At 37.4% G+C, this 13,288-nt stretch overlaps 1 protein-coding gene across 1 annotated transcript in view; it reads left to right on the top strand.

Annotated features, from left to right (window-relative positions):
- Positions 1-13,288, top strand: part of DNAH8 (dynein axonemal heavy chain 8) — a 337,653-nt gene that overhangs the window by 161,739 nt on the left and 162,626 nt on the right. The window contains exons 54-57 of the mRNA XM_057555266.1: positions 2,605-2,747; positions 3,666-3,800; positions 4,262-4,384; positions 10,893-11,106. Coding sequence (XP_057411249.1) covers positions 2,605-2,747; positions 3,666-3,800; positions 4,262-4,384; positions 10,893-11,106 — 615 coding nt within the window. The remainder of the gene's footprint in view (positions 1-2,604; positions 2,748-3,665; positions 3,801-4,261; positions 4,385-10,892; positions 11,107-13,288) is intronic.

Raw genomic sequence — 13,288 nt, forward strand, 5'->3', positions numbered from 1 at the left:
CAGAGAAAGACATTACAAGAAAAGAAAACTATAGACCATTATCCCTCAGGAATATTGACACACCTTTCTTAATACAATTTTAAGAAATGAAATCCAATAGTATATAAAAGGATAACATATTGAGTTCCAGTGGGTATTTATTTTAGGGATGGAAGGTTGGATTAGCATTTAAAAACCAGTCAATGTAATTCACTGTATTAATAGACTAAAAACCAAACAAATTATATAGTCCTCTAAATCAATGCAGAAAGAGCACTTGGGGACTTCCCTGGTGGTCCAGTGGTAAGACTCTGTGCTCCCAATGCAGGGGGCCTGGGTTCAATCCCTGGTTGGGGAACTAGATCCCACATGCCTGTCATAACTAAGAGTCCACATGCCACAACTAAGAGTCTGCATGTCGCAACTAAGAAGCTCGCATGCCACAACGAAGATCCCACATGCTGCAACTAAGACCTGGCATGGCCAAAATAAATAAATAAATAAATATTTTTTTAAAAAAGCATTTGATGAAATTTAACATCCTTCCATGATAAACCAGTACACTAGGAATAGAAACTTTATCATTCTGATAAAGAACATCTGCAAAAAAGCTAACATTATACTTAATGGTGAAAGACTGAATACTTTCTTCCCAAGATCAGGAACAAGACAAGAATATTCCTTTCTCACCACTTCTATTAGACATTGTACTAAAGGTTCTAGCCAGTGCAATAAGGCAGTAAATAAATAAACATGAACAAACAAATGAAATACCTATAGATTGGAAAAGAACAAGTAAATCTCTCGTTATTTGCAGATAATATAACCATCCTCGAAAAAATTAGAACTAGTAAATGAGTTTATCAAGGTCACAGAATGAAAGAACAATATATAATAATAATTTGTATTTCTACATGCTCACAACAAATTGGAAATTGAAATTTTAATATACCATTTAAAATAGCATTAAAAAATGAAATATATAGGGATAAATTTAACAAAATATGTGTAAGATTTGTATACTGAAAACCACAAAATTGCTGAGAGAAATTAAAGAAATCCTAAATAAATGGAAAGATAAATCATGTTTACAAATCAGAAAACTCAGTATTGTTAAGATGTTATTTCTCTCCAAATTGATCTATAGATTCTGTGCAATCATAGTGAAAATCCCAATAGACTTTTTTTGGTTGAAATTTATAACTGAATTATAAAATTTTATGGAAATGCAAAGGATTTAGGATAACCAAATCAATTTTTAAAAAACAAAGTTGGAGCACTCATACATCCTGATTTCATTAAAATTAAAATTAAAATCTATTTTAAAGTCACTATGAAAATAAAATTCCCATTCCAGCCACAGAATGGGAAGAAATGTTTGAAAAATATATATCTGATAAAAGAATTTTATCCAGAATACATAAAGAACTCTTGCAATTCAATAATAAGTGGACAGCCAATCCAAATTTCTTAAATAGGCAATAATTTTAAATAGATGCTACACCAAAGAAGATTTATGAATGGTGAAAAAAGCACATGAAAAGATATTCAACATGACTGGTCATCAGGGAAATGCAAATCATTACACAGCCACTAGAATGACTAAAGTCTAATTAATTTAATGGCTAAAATTAAAAGGTTAATAATACCAAATATTGGAGAGAATGTGGAACGAGTGGAGCTCTCACATCCAGTAGTATATCCACTTTGCTAACTACACAATGGTACACAATATACAGCCACTTTGAAAAACACTTTGGCAGTTTCCTAGAAGTTAAACATGCACTTAACCATAGAACTCCATAATTTGCAAGGAAAGTTGAAATTGAGGTTATTCCCCCAATGATGAATGTTTGCTTTGCTACTATCAAATGTGTGCTCCTCTGCTCTCTTTCCATGCATTCTGTATACACAGTAACTTTTTTGGTACAATTCTGAATCATGGTATCTTTTGGAAGATCTTTAAAATGGCAGTTAAATTCGAGAATGCAATACCAACAATGCAAGTCATTCAATTTAAATGGCAACAGTATGAACATCTCTCATCAAGTTTGCATAGCCAGCAGGGATTCTGACATAATAGATTGAAAGGAGGTTCCAGAGATGATAAAATGTAAATAAAATATTTTTCTTAGAATTGATGAAATGCACTTACAATAATTATTATAACAATAATATCAGTCAGTAAATTAGCAGTGACTATAAGTCAGGAATTTGGGCACATTATTAACACTAGTTTTAGGGCCAGGTTTATTTTTTCCCATTTCTCATGGCAAACATCCTATGTCCAGTAATCTACAATCCCTTTTTTGGTCTTTCCCATCCTTTTAGTTAATGTGGTTTTCCTACTAGATACTAAACATATCATTGGTTGTAATTCCATTTCAGACCAAGAGCTCTCTAGATAAATAATTAGCAATTTAAAGCTGACTTTGTAAAGAGGCAAAAACAAATTTAAATTATCAAATGCCACATACATTAGATAAGCAGATATGTTAACGTGTTTTACAAAAATGTTTTAAATGTTTATATATTTCTGTTAATTGGTTATAGCACTTGTGTTTTGTATTGAGATAACTTCTGAAGAATGCAGTTTTATTAAGATCAGTTTTAATTATTGTATAGGTGATTGGGAGCATTGGAGTAAGAAACTTCAGCCATATTATTATCCAACTGACAGTGTTCCGGAATATTCATCAATTTTGGTTCCAAATGTTGACAATGTTAGAACAAATTTTTTGGTAGACACCATTGCAAAACAGCATAAAGTAAGTTTGATAGTTTTGTCGACTGAAAAAAAAATGCACAACCTAAAAGTTGAGAGTTATGTTTTATTTGGTGGACATTATTAGGACTTCAAGCCTGGGACACAGCATCTCAGATAGCACTGAGAAAAATGTTCCAAAGAGACAAGGCGGGTGGGGGGAAGCCAGAATATACAGAAGTTTTTGCAACAGAAGACCAGGTAGATGGAACACCAAAGAATTACTGTTAATGAAAAAAAGCCCAGATATCTCAAGTTATGAATTTAGCGCTTTTCTGGGTATGGGAAGATGCAAGAGTCTGGGCTCACTGAAATCATCCCTTTGGTACGCACCTCAGCTATCTGGGGCCAGTATCCTGTGTTTTCTCTTCCTGAGTCTCCTCAGGGTGCACTGTCTGGGTGGCTGTAATGTAATGGCTTGATGGCTGCAACATCCTCGTTTACTGATGTGGCAGGCAATATTTTAGTTTTCAGTTTCTTAGATGATTGCAAACCATGTAAGAAACACATCCCTTTTTACAACTATTGGTGGAAAAATTAAAGTACAAGGGGCCAGAGGTGGTGTCATTTCAGGGAAACCTGTTTGGTAAATGAACTCCAGGTCCCAAGATTCACTCCAACTCAATCTCCCCTGAAATGCTGACTTCCAGCGTGCTAAGGAAAGTGGGTATCTGCTTACAAAGTCCTTCCCATGGTTAAGTGACTGCTCACCCACACTTTCTTCCAGCACTTTTATAGCATATATTTTACATTTAAATCTTTAATTCCACTAAGATTTATTTTGATGTAGGTCTAATTCTTAAAAGTAATCAAAAATTAGTTGTATTAGTTTATAGAATGAAAGAATGGCTACTAGAACCTTAATATATTTAAAACTAAACATCTTATAACACCTTTCAACATGATTATCCTACAATTGCAGGCTGTTTTACTCACGGGGGAGCAGGGAACTGCAAAAACTGTAATGATTAAGGCCTATTTGAAAAAATATGACCCTGAAATACAGTTATCTAAAAGTCTAAACTTTTCATCTGCCACAGAACCAATGATGTTTCAGGTAAAACCCATCACTTGCTGTAGTCATTATCATATTAAATATATTAAGTGGTTGATACAATAAAATCTGTATGCAAATAAAACATATATATATATATATATACACATATATATATATATATATATATATATATATATATATATATATATATATCAAAAGAATTGGTGTTGAAGTTGGCATTCAGCTGTTTAACCTTCCTAAGGCTGACACGGAGGCCAAATCCAAATAGCATGTTTTGGCCTAATACTGAAGCTGAAGCTGAACATTGGAGTGTCTTTTAATATAAATTAATGATTAATATTCCAACTTATTTTTTAAAGTTTGCAATATTTATTTTAATAACAATATTTACACATATTAAACAAATAAGTCAATTATATTCTACTCTGAAAAGCATGTTCATCACTTTTAGAAATGGATTGAAATGTAATGCATAAGACAGACCATTTCCTTTTCTCTAGAGAACAATTGAAAGCTATGTGGATAAGAGGATGGGAAGCACATATGGGCCACCTGGAGGCAGAAAAATGACTATATTTATTGATGATATTAATATGCCCGTGATTAATGAATGGGGAGATCAGGTAGGACTAAAATACCTCGTGTAGATTATATTTAATCAGTATTCTTAGTTATATATGAAAAGATCAATAACTGTCACTTTATTAAGCCTAATAACAATTCTCAGTCTTTTTTGGCTTCTTGGTTATAGATGACATTCTTCCTTCTTGAAATCCCTATATGCTTTCCCCTAACACTCCCTTCTGCTTCTCTGGCTGCTTGATTTCAATGTGCTTCCTGGCTTCTTTCTTCCTTTCCCCAGGGTTTTATCTTTGTTCTCTGATTTCCCACTCTATATACTCTCTCCCAGGAGTACCTGAAGTTTAGAAAACACTTTTTTTTTTTTTTTTAGCTGCGCCGCACGGTAGGCGGGATCTTAGTTCCCTCACCAGGGATTGAACCCGTGCCCCTGCAGTAGAAGCACAGAGTCCTCACCACTGGACCACCAGGGAATTCCCAGAAAACAATTTAAAAAAAACCCCCAAAACTCTGCCATGCACCACTGTCCTACTTGTGATCGTCTGTCATCCCCAAACTCACTCCCCTTAGAGGACCTCACAGTTGCTGCCAGGGTTCTGCCTGTTCCTGATGGGATCCCCAACACGTCCTCCCACCACCGTCTACTGTCTCATCAACACCATCCATCTAGAGCCCACCAGGACCCGTCACATCCCTTCCACCCTTTATCCTGGTTCACCTCAGCCATCACCAGGATGTCAGGACTCCCAGGTCTGTCTGTGCTCATCCTGACACTAATCCCTATCAGTTCTGCTTGGCCCTTGTCTGGCCTCATCTCCTACTTTCCCCACTCCTGAAAACTTTCTGTGTGCCCTTGGCAACCATGGTTCATCCACAAAATCCCCTGTAAATTCAGCTTCTTCTCTGAGCTTTTCCCTCACCTTCTTGCTCTAATGGAAACCCAGGATGCTGCTTTCCCTGCAGACTTCTCACCTGGAGGTGAGGGAGATGTCCTTCTCCGTTCTCATTGCCCTCTTCCCTGAAAACCTATCACTCTGACCTCACACCCACATGTTGTTGCAGTCATCTTGGACCCTTGGGTCACACCCGTCCCTCCCCGAAGATTTCAGTCCCCGGAAGACTGTTACTCTCTCCAGGGCTGTCCCAGTCTGCAGGGCCAGCTTCATGGTGTGCACAGTGTGCCATTGCAGAGGGATTCGCACTTCAGAGGAACTTGCACGTGGTTTAATGCTCTGCTGTCACTGTCTTGAAATTCCTAATAATGATTTTTGAATAACGACGCTTGAATTTTCATTTTGTCCTGAGCCTCACAAATTATGCAGCCAGTCCTGCTTGTCATAATTCTCAGTGATGCCAAACAATATCTACATACATGATCTTGACCTCTTAGTTCCTTGACCTCAACTCCTCCAATGATCATGTCTTCCACTCCGTCTGAACTTACTCATTCATGCAGTCGTACCCTACACCTTGTCATTATCAGTAACTGTGATCCCTTCATTATCTCAATTTCAAGCGTTTTATTCTCTGATCACCATGTCCACACTCTGTAGCTCATTCCCTCTACTACCCAGACTACAGATGGAGCTACCAGCCATTGTTCCTACCATCATTAAATTCTCTTTCATTTCTTCTCATTTCCTCGCTTCCTTCCTTTCCAGCTAAAATTCCATAATCCATCATTATAATCACGGTAGCATGCACCCTCTACTCATCTGTGAAAGCCTTAACCACATTAAATCCTTGTTAAGCCTCTTTGCTCACCAGCCACCTGCACCTATGCAGCCAAACTTGGCTGGAGAAAAACACACAATACTGCTTAAAATCACTTTAAAATCATGATTATGGACCTCAACTGAGCTCATAATACTACCCAGCAATTATACTGCATGTTTTGTGTTATTTATCTTTATCCTGTCTATTCCTATCCTACATTTACATTCAGGTTCCTTTCACACCATCTTTTTCTCAGACCTTGGACACCTTCATTTCCTTGCCCCCAGCTGAGCATGAAGTGCTACAGCCTTCTTCCTATTCCACTGAGGACATTGATTGATTTTTTTTCCTTTTTCCTTTTCTTACTATCCATTTACTGCAGTCAATTTCTGTGTTCAAGTGGTTACCCTAGACAGTACATCCTACATACATAATCAAAAATAAAGATAATCTAACACTTCTTTTCCATTTTGTATATCCAGTGACCTTTGAAAACTTTAATTTCCTTTATCTTTCTCCTGATTTATAATTTTATTGTTGACTTGTATTTTAAGTCTATGTCTCTATTTTTATTTTTTATTAGCATAAATTATATTATTCACCTTTATATTGTGTTATGCCAGTTTTATTTATTTTTGAAAGATTTTTTATTGGACTATAGTTGATTTACAATGTTGTGTTACTTTCAGGTGTACAGCAAAGTGAATCAGTTATACATATACATATATCCACTCTTTTTTAGATTCTTATCCCATAGAGGTTGTTACAGAGTATTGAGTAGAGTTCCTTGTGCTATACAGTAGGTCCTTATTAGTTATCTATTTTATATATAGTAGTATGTACATGTCAATCCCAATCTCCCAATTTATCCCTCCCCCCATTTCCCCTCTGGTAGCCATAAGTTTGTTTTCTACGTCTGTGACTCTATTTCTGTTTTGTAAATAAGTTCATTTGTATCATTTTTTTAGATTCTGCATATAAGCAATATCATGATATTTGTCTTTCTCTGTCTGACCTACTTCACTCAGTATGATACCTCTCGGTCCATCCGTGTAACTGCAAATGGCATCATTTTGTTCTCTTTTATGGCTGAGTAATATTCCATTGTATATATGTACCACATCTTCTTTATCCATTCCTCTGCTGATGGACAATTAGGTTGCTTCCATGTCCTGGTTATTGTAAATAGTGCTGCAATAAACACTGGGGTGCATGTGTCTTTTCAAATTATGGTTTTCTTCAGATATATGCACAGGAGTGGGATTGCAGGATCATATGGTAGCTCTATTTTTAGTTTTTTAAGGAACCTCCATACTGTTCTCCATAGTGGCTGTACCAATTTACATTCCCACCAACAGTGTAGGAGGGTTCCCCTTTTCTCCACACCCTCTCCAGCATTTATTGTTTGTAGATTTTTTTTGAGGATGGCCATTGTGACCAGTGTGAGGTGATACCTCACTGTAGTTTTGAATTGCATTTCTCTAATAATCAGTGATGTTGAGCATCTTTTCATGTGCTTTTTGGTCATCTATATCTCTATTTTTAAAGTGAACTCCCATGAGGCATTATTTTTACTGTTTTATATATTCACTCTTTGGTTGCATTACATACTTCTTTACCACTTTTTTTACTCTTTATTCATTCTTAGAACTTCCTTAGGAGAAAATCTATTAGTGACAAACTCTTAGTTTTTTTGTTTGTTTGTTTGGTCTGCAGAAGTCTTTATTTCATCCTCTCTATTTGAAAGACATTGCTGGATAGAAAAATGTAGGTTGGCGGTTATTTTCTTTCATCACTTTAAATATCTGATTCCTGTCTTCTGTTTTCCTTGTTGCTGTTGAGAAGTCAACTACCACTTAGTCATTGCACCTCTGAAATTAATCTGCATTTTCTCACTTGTTGCCTTAATTTCCTGTGATTTTTTCTTTTTTGAATTATGTTCCTTGGTGTAGATTTATTTGTGTTTATTTGCTTGGGATTCACTGGGACTTATGAATCTGTGGTTTGATCTCATGTCAGTTCTAGAAAATTCCCAGTTCTTATCTCTACAAATAGTGTCTCTGCCCCACTTTCTTTCCCTTCTTATCAAACTCCAAATGTATATTAGACTTTCTTCTTTGCCCTCTATGTTTCTGTCCTCCTTTTCTATACTTCCCAACTTTTTCTGTCTCCAATACTTAGTCTAGATAATTTCTCCTCTCCTGTCATCCATCTCACTAATTTTTTTCTCTGCTTTGTCCAATCTGCTGTCAAATTCATCCATTGAGTTTTAATTTCAGTTGCTATTTGATTCTTATTTTCTTTCAAGTGCGTTGTCATTTTTATTCCTTGCATATATTTTCAAATCATTGTCTATTTCTTTAAACATGTTGAGCATAGTTGTTTTAAAGTCTATGTCTGTTAATTTCAGCATCTGAAGTCTATATGGGTCTGTTTCTGCTCTCTGTTGTTTTAATAGTTCTTGTTCATGTTCAAACTGTCTTGTTTTCTGTAAGTACCTTTGACTGCTTGCCAGGTCATTGCCCTTAAAAAATTACCTATGGCTGTTTCTTAAAGCCTAGGATGAATGTGTCCTCAACCAGACAGGTTTGAGTTTTCTTCTGTCAGATCCTTAAGCGCTTATTCAGTCAGGATCATCTCAAAGCAAGGTTAATATTTGAAAGTCTCTGGCCCACTTAGGCTATGCATACCCATGGTGCAAGTCTGTGCAAGTGTCATTCTGAGGCTACAACCTCCCAGGGAAGGCTTCTTTTTCTTTTTTCTTTCCCTTTTCCTCTCCCATTCATCAGGGATCCAGGGCAGATAGACCTCTCAGCAGTTCCTGTAAGGTGAGGAGAGAGGAGGCATATTTGATATCATCTATAAGATGAAAAGCTCCTGAATTCAGACTTTTTTAATCCAATTAAGGATGTCTTGTTGGATCTCAAACTTAACATGTCCAAAACTAAATTCCTGTTACTCCCTAAACCTGCTCCTCCAACAGTCTTCTCCATCTCAAGAAATAGCAACTCCACATTCAGCCTGTTAGGAAATCATGTCGGCTCCATCTTCAAACTATATCCAAGATTTGACTGCTGCTCATCACTCCATTGCTAACACCTGGTGTGAGCCGCCATCTGTCTTCTTGATCATTACACATGCCTCCTCATTGTCTCCCCATTTCCCTTGCCCCTCTCAATCTATCCTCATATCAGCAACCAGTTAAAACATGTGTCATGGGACTTCCCTCGTGACACAGTGGTTTATCCACCTGCCAATGCAGGGGACGCGGGTTTGATCTCTGGTCCGGGAAGATCCCACATACCGCAGAGCAACTAATCCCGTGTGCCACAGCTACTGAGCCTGTGCTCTAGAGCCCACGAGCCACAACTACTGAGCCTGCATGCCGCAACTACTGAAGCCCGCGTGCCTAGAGCCCATGCTCCGCAACAAGAGAAGCCACCACAATGAGAAGCCTGTGCACTGCAACAAAGAGTAGCCCCTGCTCACCTCAACTAGAGAAAGCCCATGAGCAGCAACAAAGACCCAACACAGCCAAAACAAACAAACAAACAAACAAAAAATGTGTCAGATGGTGTGTCACACTCCTCTGCTCAAAATTCTCCCGTGAGACATGTAGCATATAAACGCCAAAATCCTTCCTGAGGTCTAAAGACCCTACACTGTTTGATCTTATCTCCCCATGATTCTCCAACCACATTTACTGATCCTTGTACACACTGGGTATAACGTTCACTAAGAGCCTCTTCATTTGCTGTTTCCTCTGCCTGGAATGCTTTTCTCCTAGATATCTGAGTGGTTTGCTTTCTCACTTCCTTCAAGTCTTTGGTTATATGTCATGTGAGGTGAAGCCTTTCCTGCTTCCATATTCAGTTGCATCCCTGAGCACTGCCTATTTCCTTTCTCTGCTTTATTTTCTCCAAAGGACTTACACCATTTTATTTACACACATACATACATACAGGCATGAACGTGTACATTTTGTCTCCCACCGCAAGAATGTATGCTTCATGAAGACAGGGATTTTTGTCTATGTTACAACAGAGCCAGACACAGAGTAGTGATTCATTAAATGTTTCTTGAATGAAAGAGTTTCATATTACAGGGGCTTGTGTGTCTTCCACTCAAAGATGCCCAACAGGAATTTGGATATACAGGTGCGGAGTTTAGAAGAGAATCTGAAGCTAGAGTTACAGAGTTGAGATTCTTTAGGATATTGGGTTGAGATGGCATCCCCTGAAATAGAAAAGAGCCAAGGATGGAACCCTGTAGAAGAGTTACATTTGAGGGATGAATGGAGAAAGAATGGCTTGGGAAGTGATCCAAGGTCTCAAGATGAGCCTGGAAAGAACTGAGCCTCTAAAAACAAGAGAGGAAAAAATTTCAATACGGAGGGAAAGTTAGCAGTGGTAGAGGCTACAGAGAAGAAAGATAAGGATGTAAAATCCAATACCAAAACATTCAGGAGTAAAACTATCCCATTTTCTGATTTAAGGTATTTTAAACAGTTGAATGTGGAGTGTGAAAGATATAAAACTATAGTAAAACTTGTAACTCTGAGAACTCTTGTAATTGTACCAAATATTCTGTAACTCTCCTATCTAGATTTATCAGCGTGGTAAAGAGTACATTGCATTTGCACCAGGCATATTCAACTTACAGTTTAGGGTTTATGGGTGGTATCATTTAAGTCAAATTGCCTTGAAGGCAACATTCACAAACACTTCATTGATAAAAGTTGAGCGTTTTCTTCTGATCTCATCTGTACTATTTTATAGGAGCTTTGGAGGAAATGATAGCGATGTGTTACTAACATGTTACTATATAAAATTCCAGATAACTAACGAGATTGTGCGACAAATGATGGAAATGCAAGGAATGTACAGCTTGGATAAGCCTGGAGATTTCACTACTATTGTTGACGTACAGCTCATAGCGGCAATGATCCACCCTGGAGGCGGTCGAAATGATATTCCACAACGTTTGAAAAGACAGTTTACTGTGTTTAATTGCACATTGCCTTCAAATGCTTCAATAGACAAAATTTTTGGTACGACTATTCTTGGTGTTTAATTTTTTATTGCATTACATAATGGACATAAACCATGCAAAACCTTATTTAAGAGATAAAAAGGCCCTGTCTGAAGTAGGGATTAAGTATCCGAAATGGAGAGCTAAATACCAGGGACTAAATACTAAGAAGTATAAACTCATGTTTATAGCTTATTGTAAGACTCAGGGATATTTAGAAATAGCCTTGTTGAAGGTTGGCTTTAGAGGTAAGCAAACCTTTGTGTTTTGGTTTTCTCAACATGATTAATCAGAGAAATTTGGGCTAATGAATGATAGCCCATTGATCAGAGGTTGACAACATAATATACTAAGTCAAATGTAGCACTTTGCTATGTTAATGAAAATGATATTTTGACACCAAATTTAGGCTCACATAAACCATTCCATCAAAATTATGTACATGAAGACATATAAGAGAAACTGACCCATACATATGTGGTCATTAATTATTTGACATAGCAAGTACTGTAGATCAGAAGAGAAAGGCAGACTTTCAAGAAATGGTACTGGGATATTTAGTAATTCTTATGTGAAAATAATTGAAATTGGACCCCTACCTCACACCAAGCATAAAATCAATACAGAAGGATTAAAGATTTAAATATGGAAGGCAAAGCTGTAAAACAGTGGAAGAAAATATGGGAAAATATTGGAATGATCTCTGGGTAGGAAAGAACCTCTCAAATGAAACTCAGAAAGCATAGACCATAAAGGAAGAAAATGATAAATTTGACTAGATTAAAATTAAGAGCTTTTGTTCAGTTAAAAAGCAACATTAGGGCTTCCCTGGTGGTGCAGTGGTTGGGGAATCTGCCTGCTAATGCAGGGGACATGGGTTCGAGCCCTGGTCTGGGAAGATCCCACATGCTGCAGAGCAACTAAGCCCGTGTGCCACAACTACTGAGCCTGCACTCTAGAGCCTGCAAGCCACAACTACTGAGCCCACATGCCATGACTGCTGAGGCCCGCGTGCCTGGAGCCTGTGCTCCTCAACAAGAGAGGCCACCGTGATGAGAGGCCCACACACCATGGCAAAGTGTGGCCCCCGCTCGCCACAACTAGAGAAGGCCTGCACACAGCAATGAGGACCCAACGCAGACAAAAATAAATAAAATAAATAAATTTATATTTTAAAAAAGCAACATTAAAAGGGTAGAAAAAAGACAAGTTGCAAAGTGGAAGAAAAAAAATTTCAACACATGTAACAAAGCAAAAAACTCAGTAATCTGAATACTTCAAGAAATCCAAAGAATCAATCAGATAAAAAGCAAACATCCTAATATAAACATGGACCAAAAGCCAGGAACTTTAAGAAGAGGAAACCATATGACTAATAAACAAAGGTAAAGATGATAGACATTAGAATTCAGGAATATGGAAATTTAAAACACCAGGAAAAAACCACTTTATAACCACTAGATTTGCAAAAATGAAAAATTCTGACAAAAAATCAGGCATTGGTGAAAATGTAAAGCAACTGAGACTCTCTCCCCTTCTGGTGGGAGTATAAATTGCTACGAGCCCTTGGTAATGACCGGACATTATTACTGGTAGTAGAACATGTGCACACCCTCCGCCATTCCACTTCCAAGTATATACCAGTTCACCATTTTCTTCCTTTATGGTTGTGCTTTATGAGTCTCATTTAAGAAGTCCTTTCCTACCCAGAGGTCATACAGGTATTTGCCTATGTTTCCTTCCAAACGTTATATAGTTTTGCCTTCCGTATTTGAGTCCTTAACCCATCTGTAGCTGATTTTTCACATGTGCACCAAAAGACTTACACAAGAAGGTTCATAGAACAGCGTTCCTGACAGCAAAAACCTTGAAGTAACCCAATTATGTATTGACAGTAAAGTCGGACAAATACATTGTGGCGTGGGTGCACGGTGTAATGCTCTAGAGCAGTGAATGTGAACAAACACAGCTACATGCTTCAACATGGATGAAGCCCAGAAATACAATGTTAAGGGAAAAAAAGCATCACAGAGGAACATATAACATGATTCCATTAAATTAAATTTCAAAAATTAAAGTTAAAAGGAAAAGGTTAAAGTTCAAGAACGTAAGTGCCAAAGGTTTTCTTTGGAAAAGCGACTTACTGATTCTCACCAAGTCAGAGCCCTGTCTACCTCTGGAAGGAGGAGGAATTGGACACA

This window comes from Balaenoptera acutorostrata, chromosome 10 (assembly GCF_949987535.1).
Source record: "Balaenoptera acutorostrata chromosome 10, mBalAcu1.1, whole genome shotgun sequence".
NCBI classification, from domain to species: Eukaryota; Metazoa; Chordata; class Mammalia; order Artiodactyla; family Balaenopteridae; genus Balaenoptera; species Balaenoptera acutorostrata.